Source organism: Corythoichthys intestinalis, chromosome 13, assembly GCF_030265065.1.
Source record: "Corythoichthys intestinalis isolate RoL2023-P3 chromosome 13, ASM3026506v1, whole genome shotgun sequence".
NCBI classification, from domain to species: Eukaryota; Metazoa; Chordata; class Actinopteri; order Syngnathiformes; family Syngnathidae; genus Corythoichthys; species Corythoichthys intestinalis.
In genome coordinates this window covers 42,979,195-42,992,098 of record NC_080407.1, presented here as the reverse complement: position 1 = coordinate 42,992,098, position 12,904 = coordinate 42,979,195, and the positions used below count along the sequence as shown (strand labels likewise).

The 12,904-nt window shown below is 42.5% G+C and overlaps 1 protein-coding gene across 2 annotated transcripts; it reads right to left on the bottom strand.

The window, feature by feature from the left end:
* Positions 1 to 1,798: 1,798 nt before the first annotated feature.
* On the bottom strand, positions 1,799 to 12,893 carry LOC130929154 (ATP-sensitive inward rectifier potassium channel 10-like). 2 transcript variants are annotated; one of them, XM_057856117.1, is made up of 5 exons: positions 12,811 to 12,893; positions 5,623 to 5,956; positions 3,054 to 3,397; positions 2,559 to 2,736; positions 1,799 to 2,501 (listed from the first exon to the last, which is right to left on the bottom strand). In XM_057856117.1, the coding sequence occupies exons 2-5, from the start codon at positions 5,948 to 5,950 to the stop codon at positions 2,218 to 2,220; spliced, it is 1,134 nt and encodes a 377-aa protein (XP_057712100.1). In that variant the 5' UTR covers positions 5,951 to 5,956; positions 12,811 to 12,893; the 3' UTR covers positions 1,799 to 2,217. The 2 variants fall into 2 exon arrangements, with proteins under 2 accessions (XP_057712100.1, XP_057712101.1); XM_057856118.1 differs by having other exon boundaries at positions 12,833 to 12,889.
* Positions 12,894 to 12,904: the final 11 nt, after the last annotated feature.

Genomic DNA, 12,904 nt, shown 5'->3' with positions numbered 1-12,904 from the left:
AATATTATGATTAGAAATTATTATATAGGATAAATTCCAGCAATGATAGAAACAGTGTAGCATGTTTACAAAAAATAATATTGTTAAATGTCAAACAATTTACAAAACATGACATCAATCGATACTCTTGTAAACACGCCTAGTGAGTCACAGCTATTAGCTAAACCATAAGGAACGAGTAATAAAGATGCAGTGTAGTTTGTTACTTTAATTTGTGAAAGCACAAGACGAATAATCCATGATAACAATGAAAAAACATGTTTATTTGGAGTCACTTCACAGATTCATATATTAAGTCCGATGGAGCAGTTGATGCATTTCTACCTTTTTTGACATTCGCATCGGTTGATCTCAACGAAAACTTGTTTAGGTTGACTGATACGCTTAATCTAAGACTAATTTTATCTAAAATTAGGCAAAACAGACGAGTTGTTTTGATCGGACGCAGTTTACCTAGCATCTTCCGCACTTGACGCATCTACTTCTTTCAAGCAAACAATTTGTAAATCAACAGCGCCGCTCTGTGGAGACAATTGCGTGTAACACGAAAGCCTCACTTCCAGTGGTACTTCTACTTACGAAATGGTTCTGGAAGTAGTAGAAAATTCTGTAAGTAGAGACGCGTTTTCCATTTAAATGCCCTGTCTGTTCCAAGCTTCCCATAATTGAGACATAAATCTTTTATCATGCATCAAAACATGTAACAAATACATGTTACAATTATTGTACAATAAAATCTGAGTTGTGCATAATATAAAAACCAAGAATAAACAATCAAAGTTAATACACTCATGTATAGCTGACATATACACATACAGTGGAGGTACCTCTTAGCTAATTGGATGCCAGGATTGCTAGGCAATATAGCCAATGGCAGAGCAGCTATGTTACGTTCAGTCAACTCTGGGAGCTGCGAGTACCAGTCGACCTGTATTTTGCCTTCCTTATCTTGAAATTTCATTCTTAACCAGAGGCAATATTTTCCCATTGAGGCTTGTCTTAACCTGAAAATTCAGTATGTAGAGACGTTCTTAAGTAAAGGTACAAATGTTCCGTATTTTGCCTTTCTTATCCTGAAATTTCTTTCTGAACAAGAGGCAATATTTTCCCATTGAGGCGTGTCTTAACCTGAAAATTCTGTATGTAGAGACGTTCTTAAGTCGAGGTACAACTGTACTGTATTTTTCCTTTCTTATCCTGAAATTTCTTTCTTAACAAGAGGCAATATTTTCCAATTGAGGCGTGTCTTAACCTGAAAATTCTATATGTAGAGACATTAAGTGGACGTACAACTGTATTTTGCCTTTCTTATCCTGAATTTCCTTAACAAGAGGCAATAATTTCCCATTGAGGCTTGTCTTAACCTGAAGATTTTGTATGTAGAGACGTTTTTAAATAGAGGTACAGTTGTACTGTATTTTGCCTTTCTTATCCTGAAATTTGTTTTTTTAGCAAGAGGCAATATTTTCCCATTGAGGCATGTCTTATCCTGAAAATTCTGTATGTAGAAACATTCTTAAGTTGAGGTACAACTGTACTGTATTTTGCCTTTCTTATCCTGAAATTTCTGTCTTAACAAGAGGCAATATTTCCCAATTGAGGCATGTCTTAACCTGAAAATTTTGTATGTAGACATTGTTAAGTAGTGGTACAACTGCACAGTATATTGCCTTTATTATCCTGAAATGCCTTAACAAGAGGCAATATTTTCCCATTGAGGCATGTCTTATCCTGAAAATTCTGTATGTAGAGACGTTCTTAAGTAGAGGTACCACTTTGCCTTGGTATATTTTTAATAGGATGTTCAATGGCGGGGGTGGGGGGTAAAAGTAGTTATAGTTACAGCCTCTACCTAGCCCCCCGCACACACACACACAAACACACACAAAAAAAAATAAAAATTAAAACAAAACTAAACGAAATTATGCCTTTCAAAATATGGGGCCTGTCTATAGTCGCACTTTCACAAGGACGATTGTTGTTGTCGTCTCAAGAGACATCTGGAGTTTATTATGTGAAGGATAGGAACACAAAACAAAATGTTAATGTTCAAACTAGTCCTAACCTCCTTAACCTGCCTAACCTTAACCTAGTAACCACAACCTTGCACTTCCAGTCTAAACCCAACCACACTCTGTCCATTCGTAACATATAGCACACCATAAAAGACCATAGCCCATGACAGACTGTTAAATTAGGTAATTTCCAATCTCCGTGTCAAACGTTACTGATCCGCACACTCAGACGTTCCGGTCTCAACTTCTCTACGTCCGTGCCAGCCTTGTCAGACTGTGGCATTTTGGCTTTGGACACCTTGTCGAAGAAGGCAAAGTTGGCAACGTAGCCCCCGGACATGCTCAGTGACATAACTGGAGGGAATTCGTAGCCCCAAAGGATCTCGTCGGGGAGGTACGAAGTGCGCACCTGGCAGGTGGCTGACGTGGGCTCCACTGTGGCGCTCAGGATGACCAGAAGCTCGAAATCGGCCGTCCAGCCGCCACCTTGTAGACACGGGGCTTTAAGACTTTCTCGGAAGTATGACGAGCGCGCGATCTTACCTTGGGCAGCCCAGGATCGCAGGGGGCTGCTGTCGTCGATGACGTGGTAGAAGGTCAACGGGATGATGAGGAAGGGGCTGTCGCTGGACGTGTCTACCCGGAAGGAAACATTCCGTTGGTCCAGATGCAGCGCCTCGCCCTCCTCGCCCACTGACGTCTGGAGCAGCTTCCCTGTCACCTGAATGCCAAACAACCAACACTTGCAATTTGCGGAGGGTTAACCCTTCATAGGGCAAATGACTATTTTTCCTCATTTTTGGGGATGCTTTGCATTGTTCATTCACCCCTCTGAGTCAAAATGCAGTGAAAATGTAGCCCCATCAATGGCAACCAATGAGTAACAAGGAAAACCTGAAAAATTTTAAACAAAACATCCCCACGCAATACCTCCCGAAATGGCATCTTGTAGTTTTTTGTGTTGAAATGTGAGCCCTATCAAGGGTTAAGAACTTTGAAGCAAAACATTGGGATCATTTCCACAGAGCTAACTAGTACCTGACAACCCAGCAGCAAGCTCTTGCGCATGTTGGCGACCCGGACCATGAGACACAGCCGCCCGTCATGCGTGGATACCACGGCGTTCCGGCTGAACTTAACGGTCTCGCCACGCTTCTTGGGGCGCGCCACCTTGGCCAGGAAGGTGCCGGTGATGAAGATTTCCATGACCATGGTGACGACCAACTGGAAGATGAGCAGCACGATGGCGGCGGGGCACTCCTCGGTGATGACGCGGAAGCCATAGCCGATGGTGGTCTGCGATTCCAGCGAGAACAGGAAGGCCCCCGTTAGCGTGTGCACTTCAGTCACGCACGGCGTGTGATTGAGTGATGAGGCAGAGTCTGGAGGGGACAAGACTTCTTTCAGATCTGATTACTGTTAGAAGTTGGGGGTTAGTCCAGCATTTGATGTTTAGGGGTTGGGGTTAGACCAGGGATGGGCAAACTATTCCACAATGGGCCACAGTGTGTACGGGTTTCTGTTCCAACCCCGTCAGGAAGAAACCTTTTCACCAATCTGGTGTCTTGCAAGCTCAATCAGTTGATCACAGTCAGGCGCTTCTTGTTTCAGCAGAAACCTTATTGGTTCAACTGTCTGTGCTGAATCAGTCGGAACAAAAACAAGGACCCACTACGGCCCTTGAGGACCGGTTTGCCCACCCCTGAGTTTGACTAAGTGTTAAGGTCAGTCTAACCGGTCCTCGAGGGCCGCTGTAGGTCCTGGTCTTTGCTCCAACTGATTCAGCATAGACAGTTAAACCAATGAGGTTCTAGCAGAAGCATCTGACTGCAATCAACTGATTGCACTTGTAAAACACCAGATTGGTGAAAAGCTGGCCTCGTGAAGGGTTGGAACAAAATCCCGCACCCACTGCGGCCCTTTTTGGAATAGTTTACCCAAAGATGTCAAATCGGCAGCCTCGGTCAGCCCCTTCATTTTGGATCTCTCGGGAAAATAACGGTAAAGATGCTCGGGCCCCCAAATGAGTGAAATACAGTGGGGCATATAAGTATTTAGTCAACCACTAATTGTGGAAGTTCTCCCACTTGAAAATATTAGAGAGTCCTGTGATTGTCAACATGGGTAAACCTCAACCATGAGAGACAGAATGTGGGAAAAAAAAAAAACAGAAAATCACATTGTTTGATTTTTAAAGAATTTATTTGAAAATCATGGTGGAAAGTAAGTATTTGGTCAATACCAAAAGTTCATTTCAATACTTTGTTATGTACTCTTTGTTGGCAATAACGGAGGCCAAACGTTTTCTGTAACTCTTTTCACACACTGTTGCTGGTATTTTGGCCCATTCCTCCATGCAGATCTCCTCTAGAGCAGTGATGTTTTGGGGCTGTCGTTGGGCAATACGGACTTTCAACATCCTCCACAGATTTTCTATGGGGTTGAGATCTGGAGACTAGCTAGGCCACTCCAGGACCTTGAAATGCTTGTTACGAAACCACTCCTTTGTTGCCCTGGCTGTGTGTTTGGGATCATTGTCATGCTGAAAGACCCAGCCACGTCTCATCTTCAATGCCCTTGCTGATGGAAGGAGATTTTCACTCATAATCTCTCGATACATTGCCCCATTCATTCTTTCCTTTACACAGATCAGTCGTCCTGGTCCCTTAGCAGAAAAACAGCCCCAAAGCATGATGTTTCCACCCCCATGCTTCACAGTGGGTATGGTGTTCTTCGGATGCAGTTCAGTATTCTTTCTCCTCCAAACACGAGAACCTGTGTTTCTACCAAAAAGTTCTATTTTGGTTTCATCTGACCATAACACATTCTCCCAGTCCTCTTCTGGATCATCCAAATGCTCTCTAGCAAACCGGAGACGGGCCTGGACATGTACTTTCTTCAGCAGGGGGACACGTCTGGCAGCGCAGGATTTGAGTCCCTGGCAGTTGTGTTACTGATAGTAGCCTTTGTGACTCTCTGTAAGTCATTTACTAGGTCCCCCCGTGTGATTTTGGGATTTTTGCTCACCGTTCTTGTTATCATTTTGACACCACGGGGTGAAATCTTGCATGGAGCCCCAGATCGAGGGAGATTATCAGTGGTCTTGTATGTCTTCCATTTTCTAATAATTGTCCCACAGTTGATTTCTTTAGACCAAGCGTTTTACCTATTGCAGATTCAGTCTTCCCAGCCTGGTGCAGGTCTACAATTTTGTCTCTGGTGTCCTTCGGCAGCTCTGTAGTCTTGGACATAGTGGAGTTTGGAGTGTGACTGACTGAGGTTGTGGATAGGTATCTTTTATACCGATAATCAGTTGACACAGGTGCCATTAATTACACCTCTTTGACAGCCGGAACTCTTACTTGTTTGTAGGTGACCAAATACTTATTTTCCACTCTAATTTGGAAATAAATTCTTTTAAAATTAAACAATGTGACTTTCTGTTTTTTTCCCACATTCTGTCTCTCAGGGTTGAGGTTTACCCATATTGACAATTACAGGCCTCTCTAATCTTTTCAAGTAGGAGAACTTGCACAATTGGTGGTTGACTAAATACTTATTTGCCCCACTGTATTCATATGGATTGGCCGTCATAATTTCCCCTTACCTGTCAAGTCACCGTGCACGGCAGCCACCAGGTACCACAAGACCCCGAACAGGAACCAGGTCCCCGCGAAGGTGGCGCAGAACAAGAAGAACTTGTAGCGCCATTGCATGTCCAGAAAAGTTGTCCAGAGGTCTCGGAGGTAAAGCCTTCGGCGGCCGCTCACGTGCTCGATGAGCACGTTGCTGCGCCCATCTTTGGAAAGGACGCGCCGCCGCCGAAGCCCTTCGCGGTCACCTCCTGCTGCCGGGCTCAGCAGCGGCACGGTGTGGGAGTGGCTTACCATGTGGGGGGAGGAGTCTTGTGATGAGAGAGGTGTGGTCAACGTCATGGTTGTCTGTCATCCAGTGGAAAGATAATAATAATGAATCAAAAATACAAAACAAAAAACAGGCGGATAAGTGCAGCGTCTGCAGTGATGCAGACTCTGCACCGGTCTGTCGTGGGGAAGAAGGAGCTGAGCCAAAAGGTGAAGCTCTCGATTAACAAGTCGATCTACGTTCATACCCTCACCTATGGTCTCGAGCTGTGGGTCGTGACCGAATGAACAAGATCGCGGCTAAAGGCGGCCGAAATTAGTTTCCTCCGTATAGGGGTGAAAAGTGATATTGATTCTAAGGGCCCATGCACTGATGGGGCCCACAAAGAAAATTAGAACATTAGGTAATCGTTTGCAAATCGAAACATTAATCATTATAATTTTAGTAGGAATAAAACGAAGGGTTCCTTTCTCTTGTTTTGTTTTTGGCAAAAATTAAACACCCAGAGAGTATATGTATTGCCACCCACCCCCCCCAACCCCTGTATTTTCATTAAATGGTTTGGTCCGCTCTTCCTTCGATCAGACCAGGAGCAGCGGTGCGCATTAACACCAGTCAATGACTCGGAGTGCATTCTCCTGCAGAAATGTTTTCAAAACAAAAATCGGGTTATTGAAAGAGGAAAGAAAGAAAGCAAAACAGGAGAGGGGTAGAAAAGGCCAACAGGATGTGACAAAGTACTTCATAAAGGAAGGTTGGTGTCTTGTGTCAGTGTAGTACTGAAAATTAACCTGTTATCTTAGCCCACTGCAGCCCCATCTGGAACCTCACGATGTCTATTACAAAACTCCGAAGCGAGGTCCCAGTTCACTCCGTTAGAAATACGGGATTTTCCCGGCCTCAGTGAGCGATATTCACCTATTTAAAAACATGGATTCCATATAATGACGGCATTTTTTGGTATCCTACAAATGTTGAAGGTTGTTGTGGAAATTTTCTTTTTTAAAATCGGCTTGAATCCAGTTTGTCAAGAATCTATTGAATTTAGTTTGTCATCAATTGAATTTAGTTTGTTAACAAGGGACCTCGCTTCGGAGCTGTAGCCTATTGTGGAGAGCGCGAGTTTCCAGATGGGGCTAAGCCTACTCCATGATGAAATACTGTAATTGTTTGCTAGCTAGTGTTTACTCCACTTTTAGCTTGCATTTAATCAGTACAGCAGGCAAACCCTTAGCAAGCTTTTCATACTAAAACAGTTGTACACTGTATCTGTATCGAGCCGCTACTCCTCCGCGTTGAGAGAATTCAGTTGAGGTGGTTCGGGCATCTGGTTCGGATGCCTCCCTGGAGAGGTGTTCCAGGCCTATCGCACCGGCGGGAGGCCCCGGGGACGACCCAGGACACACTGGAAGGACTAGGTCTCTTGGCTGGCCTGGGAACGCCTTGGGATCCCGCCGGAGGAGCTGGTTGAAATGGCTAGGGAGAGGGAACTCTCGGCTTCCCTGCTCAAGCTGCTGCCCCCGCGACCCAACCTCGGATTAAGGGGTGGATAATGGCTGAATTTTTTTTTTTTAAATATTGATTTTACAATGCAGCACCTACTGTATAAATCGATGGCAGTGTCCTTAATTAGAATACCAATATGGAGTGTATACACACTAGCCTGCTTTGTCCTGTTGGAAAGGACGAGACAAAAGGCGCGTTGAAAAAGACTGGAGGGAAGCGTGAAGGCGGTTCCGTTAAGTAGGCAGGGACGAGAATGCAACAGGACACAAGTGAGAGTCAGAAGAGACATTAGCGTGACTGGTCGCCATGACGACCAGGCCCTGACGACACCAGACAGTGGTATGAAAAAGTATCTGAATCTTTTGGAATTTCTCACATTTCTGCATAAAATCACCATCCAATGTGATCTGATCTTTGTCAAAATCTCACAGATGCAAAAACTGTTGGCTTTAACTAAAACCACCCAAACATTTATAAGTTTTCATATTTTAATGAGGATAGCGTGCAAACAAAGACAGAAGGAGGAAAAATAACTAAGTGAACCATCACATTTAATATTTTGTGGCACCCTCTTTGGCAGCAATAACTTACCCTAACTTCAACCAGACGCTTCCTGTAGCTGCAGATCAGTCTGGCACATCAATCAGGACTAATCTTGGCCCATTTTTCTCTACGAATCTGTACAAAAGTTCGGTCAGATTCCTGGGATGTCTGGCATGAATCGCTGTCTTTAGGTCAGGCCACAGCATCTCAATGGGGTTCAAGTCCGGACTTTGACTTGATCACTCCAGAAAGTGTATTTTGTTGTTCTGAAACCAATCTGATGTTGATTTACTTCTGTGTTTTCCATCGTTGTCTTGTTGCAGCATCCATCCTCTTTTTAGCTTCAACTTTCTGACAGACGGCCTCAGATTTTCCTGCAAAACGTTTGAATTAATTCTTCCATTAATAATTGCAAGTTGTCCAGGCCCTGAGGGAGCAAAACAGCCCCAAATCATGATGCTCCCTCCACCATGCTTCACGGTGGGGATGAGGTGTTGATGTTGGTGAGCTGTTCCATTTTTTCTTCACTCATAATGTTGTGTCTTATTTCCAACCAATTCAACTTTGGTTTCTCCAGTCCATAAAATAGTTTGCAAAAACTTCTGTGGAGTGTCCAAGTTCTTTTTTGCGAACATTAAACGAGCAACAATGGTTTTTTTTAGACAGCAGTGGCTTCCTCCGTGGAGTCCTCCCAGGAACACCATTCTTGGCCATAGGTTTACATATAGTTAATGTGTGTACAGAGATATTGGACCGTGCCAGTGATTTCTGTAAGTCTTTAGCAGACACTCTCGTGTTCTTTTTTTACCTCTCTGGGTGTTCTGCGCTGAACTCTAGGCGTCGTCTTTGGTGGACGGCCACTTCTTGGTAGAGAAGCAACAGTGCTAAACGCTACATTTGTTGACAACTTCTCTGACTGTCAATTGATGAACATACAGACTTTTAGAGATGGTTTTGTATCCTTTCCCAGTAAAACAACAATCCCTGATGGCAAGTCTTCAGATAGCTCTTTTGACCGAGCCATGATGTACATCAGACAGTGCTTCTTTCTCATCAAGGCATTTCTTACCTGGTGTGTGTTTTATAGTGGGGAGGGCAGCAGCTTTAAACCACTCATCAGTGATTGGGCACACACCTGACTTAAATTGTTTGGTAAAAATTGGTTTCAATTGCTCTTTAAGTCTCCTTAGGCCAGGGGTCGGCAACCCAAAATGTTGAAAGAGCCAAATTGGAGCAAAAAAACAAATATATCTGGAGCCGCAAAAAAATGAAAACGTTATAATGAAGGTAACACATGCTGTATGTATCTATATTAGCTATGTTAGCCTACTATCAAAATAACTAAAGTAGCTACAAATACAGCCTTCGTGATTACGGTATTTTCCGCACTATAAGGCACACCTGAAAGCCTTCCATTTTCTCAAAAGCCGACAGTGCGCCTTATAATCCAATGTGCCTTACATATGGATCAACATTTGTCAATCATCATATGATATTCCATTTAGCTCAGCTCCATCTTGTGGAGGCATAATGTAACGCCATCCACTACTACTATTGCGCCTTATAATGCAGTGCATTGACATGAAAATGGTTTTAAAATTGGCCATTCATTGAAGGTGCGCCTTATACTCCTTTGTGCCTTATATATGGATCAATATTCATTAATCATGGCATGACATTCCGTTTAGCTCAACTCCATCTGGTGGATACATAACGCAACGCCAACCACTACTTCTACTACTGCGCCTTATAATGCTGTGCGCCTTATACATGAAAATGGATTTGAAATAGGCCATTCATTGTAAGTGCACCTTATATTCTGATGTGCCTTACATATGGATCAAATATTTACAGTACATCCGAAACAAATGATTATAACAATATATTTGAGAGAAAAAGCATGTTATTTTGCCTCATTCAAATCTTAATATCTGAACATTTAAATATGTAAACTAAAGTGCAATAACAGTCGTAAATGAATGGCTTCTGGTTTTTAAAATCTAAATAAACCAATCTATTGTGATAAAACAACAAAATTGCAATAACCGCATTAACCATCAGAGTGAAGTCTGACTGACTTTAGTCTTGAAAAAAATCTGAATAAGGAACAACATTGCAATAAAATAATGCAAACTGGTTCAACTTGAGAGTAGCTGAGATCTGTCATGACAGAACATCGCTTCAATGATATCTGGCGCCATCTAGCGTCGTGAATGGGTATAAACCCTACCCACGTGACGTCACAACTCCTTCCTCCTGACTGGTGCCGCCCAATTGTCCGTCAACACATCATGTTTCCCTGTTACGGCTACGTACATTCCTCCTATTTACGACGTGTTTTTCTGCTCGTTAACATTAATAATCAAAATGGTGAAGGCGTGTGTGGCGGTCGGTTGCAATAACAGAGAAGATAGACGGAGAAGACGGAGAGACTTGAAGTTCTACCGGATTCCGAGAGACCCGGAGAGAAGAGAGCGAGATGGCTGCTGCAATTCGACGAGAAAACTGGGCTCCAAACGATTACCACAGATTATGTAGTAGTCATTTTATATCTGGTAAGATGCATTTAATATATATTTAGAGGGTTTTGGGCTGACAACCACAATTAAGATCATTGCTAGGCTAATCGCCGACAACATACACGTATGTATGTAGTGAGAGTGCTATCGCTAAACCATATAAACATTAAAAGCCCTAACTCCATCGACAAACGACATGAAATACATTAGACTTGACAGTGGATGTTAGCAATAACAAAAGATTTTGAATTGAAAATTTCGTAACTCACCTTTCCAAGCACAAGATAGATTCCTGCCGAATTTTCGTGGACGAGGACCTGTTTCACCCAACCAGCAACGAAGTATTTATAAGCCTCCAAGCTCTTAAAGTTTTTCAAACTTTCGTGAGAATAGGCTGATTTTGTGTGGACAAGATAGTTGTACAGTTCAGGGTAGCTAGCAGATGTCAGGCAAATACGGCGGAGACAGCGGGTCGAAAAACATCGATTTAGGCATCAAATATGGATCTGGCGAATGGATAAACTGAAGCTTTTCCACATAACGCCTTTTATGCAACGCATCAAGTGAGTTTACGGCATCCGAAAGCACCGGGTCTTCCATGAAATGCATTATAAATTGCTCGATCAATTGAGACCATTGATAATACAGACACAAAATGACGGACAAGTGGGCGGAACCATACAGCGAGCACGTGATTTTGTGACATCGGTGGGTAGGGTCTATAATGTCTAGACCACAAATATAAGACGACCCCCTTTTTCCAGTCTTATTTCAATGCAAAAAACACAGTCTTATATTCGGGCCAATTCGGTAGTTATTCATGGCATGACATTCCGTTTAGCTCAGCCTCATCTTGTGGATGCATAACGCAACGCCAACCCCACTACTACTACAACTACTGCTCCTTATAATGCAGTGCACCCTATACATTAAAACTAGAGATGTCGGATCGGGTCCGATCACGTCATTTTCAAAGTATCGGAATCGGCAAAAAAATATCGGCCAATCATTTTTTTAATATATATATATTTTAATTATTTTTTTTTTTTTTTTATTAAATCGTTTTCTAATTGTATTTAACGTTGCAGACATATGTTACACTCATACAGGGTCTTTAATTTAGGTTTAAGGTAGAGTTATCAAAAATATCCCGATAACAGCAGCAATTAATTTATTTAAAAATGTGTCACACTATTAATATATGCGCTGCACGACCCTCTCCCTCATTATCGCGCTCAATCTGTAATGACGCCGTTTTACCTTTATAGAGAGATAAAAGGGAGCGCAAAAAGAGTAGAGTGAATTTTGGCAGCCTTAGGAGCCTTCCTTCAATTGGCTATAACCTTGCAATCCCTCTCCCTATGATTAGAAATATCATGGGAAGCAAGGTGGCAATTGATCTTTGCCTTAACACCTTAAGTTATTTCCCAAAGCAGAGAAGATATATCCATTGGTAGCACGACGCACAGTCATGGTTTTACTTCCCATCATGGTCCCATTTCCCATCATGCATTGGGGCATGGCTGCAGTATCATTTACTGAAAGCTCAACAAATACACTAGATGGCAATATTTAGTCACAATAGACAAAGTCACATGTCTTTCTATCCGTGGATCCCTCACAGAAAGAATGTTAATAATGTAAATGCCATCTTGAGGATTTATTGTCATAATAAACAAATACAGTACTTATGTACTGTATGTTGAATGTATATATTTGTCCGAGTTTTATTCATTTTTTTCCTTTATGCTTGCCAAAATGTATATGATCAGGAAAAATTATCGGGAATGATTGGAATTGAATCGGGAGCAAAAAAAAAAAAAAGCAATCGGATCAGGAAATATCGGGATCGGCAGATACTCAAACTAAAATGATCGGGATCAGATCGGGAGCAAAAAAACATGATCGGAACAACCCTAACAGAAACCCTCGTAAAAGTAAAAAATATATTTCCAGGGAGCCACTAGCGCCACCACGCAGCGCTAAAGACCCCCGCCTTAGGCAGAGGGTTCACTTATTTTTCTATTTTTCCCCCTTCTGTCATTATTTGCATGCTATCCTCAATAAAATATGAAAAGCTATGTTTGGGTGGTTTTAGTCAAAGTAGACACTGTTTTTACATCTGTGTGGTTTTGACAAAGATCAGATTAAATTTGATGGTTATTTTATGCAGAAATGTGAGAAATTCCAAAAGGTTCAGAAACTTTTGTATATTGATTGTAAGTTGCATTTTATCTATTGACATAACACTAACAGTTTTGATAACTATCCCCCTCAAGAGCAAAACATAACTTTGCCGCACCTAAATATGTCGCAGGCCCAGCTACACTGGAAAAAAACCTCTAGTATGGAAATTACAGTACCTTGACGTGCGTAGCATCTCACCTTGTCATGGCGTTGAGGAGCCGACGCTCGGCGTGATGGCGGTGCCGATGGTGCTGGTTCCAGTAGCTCCCA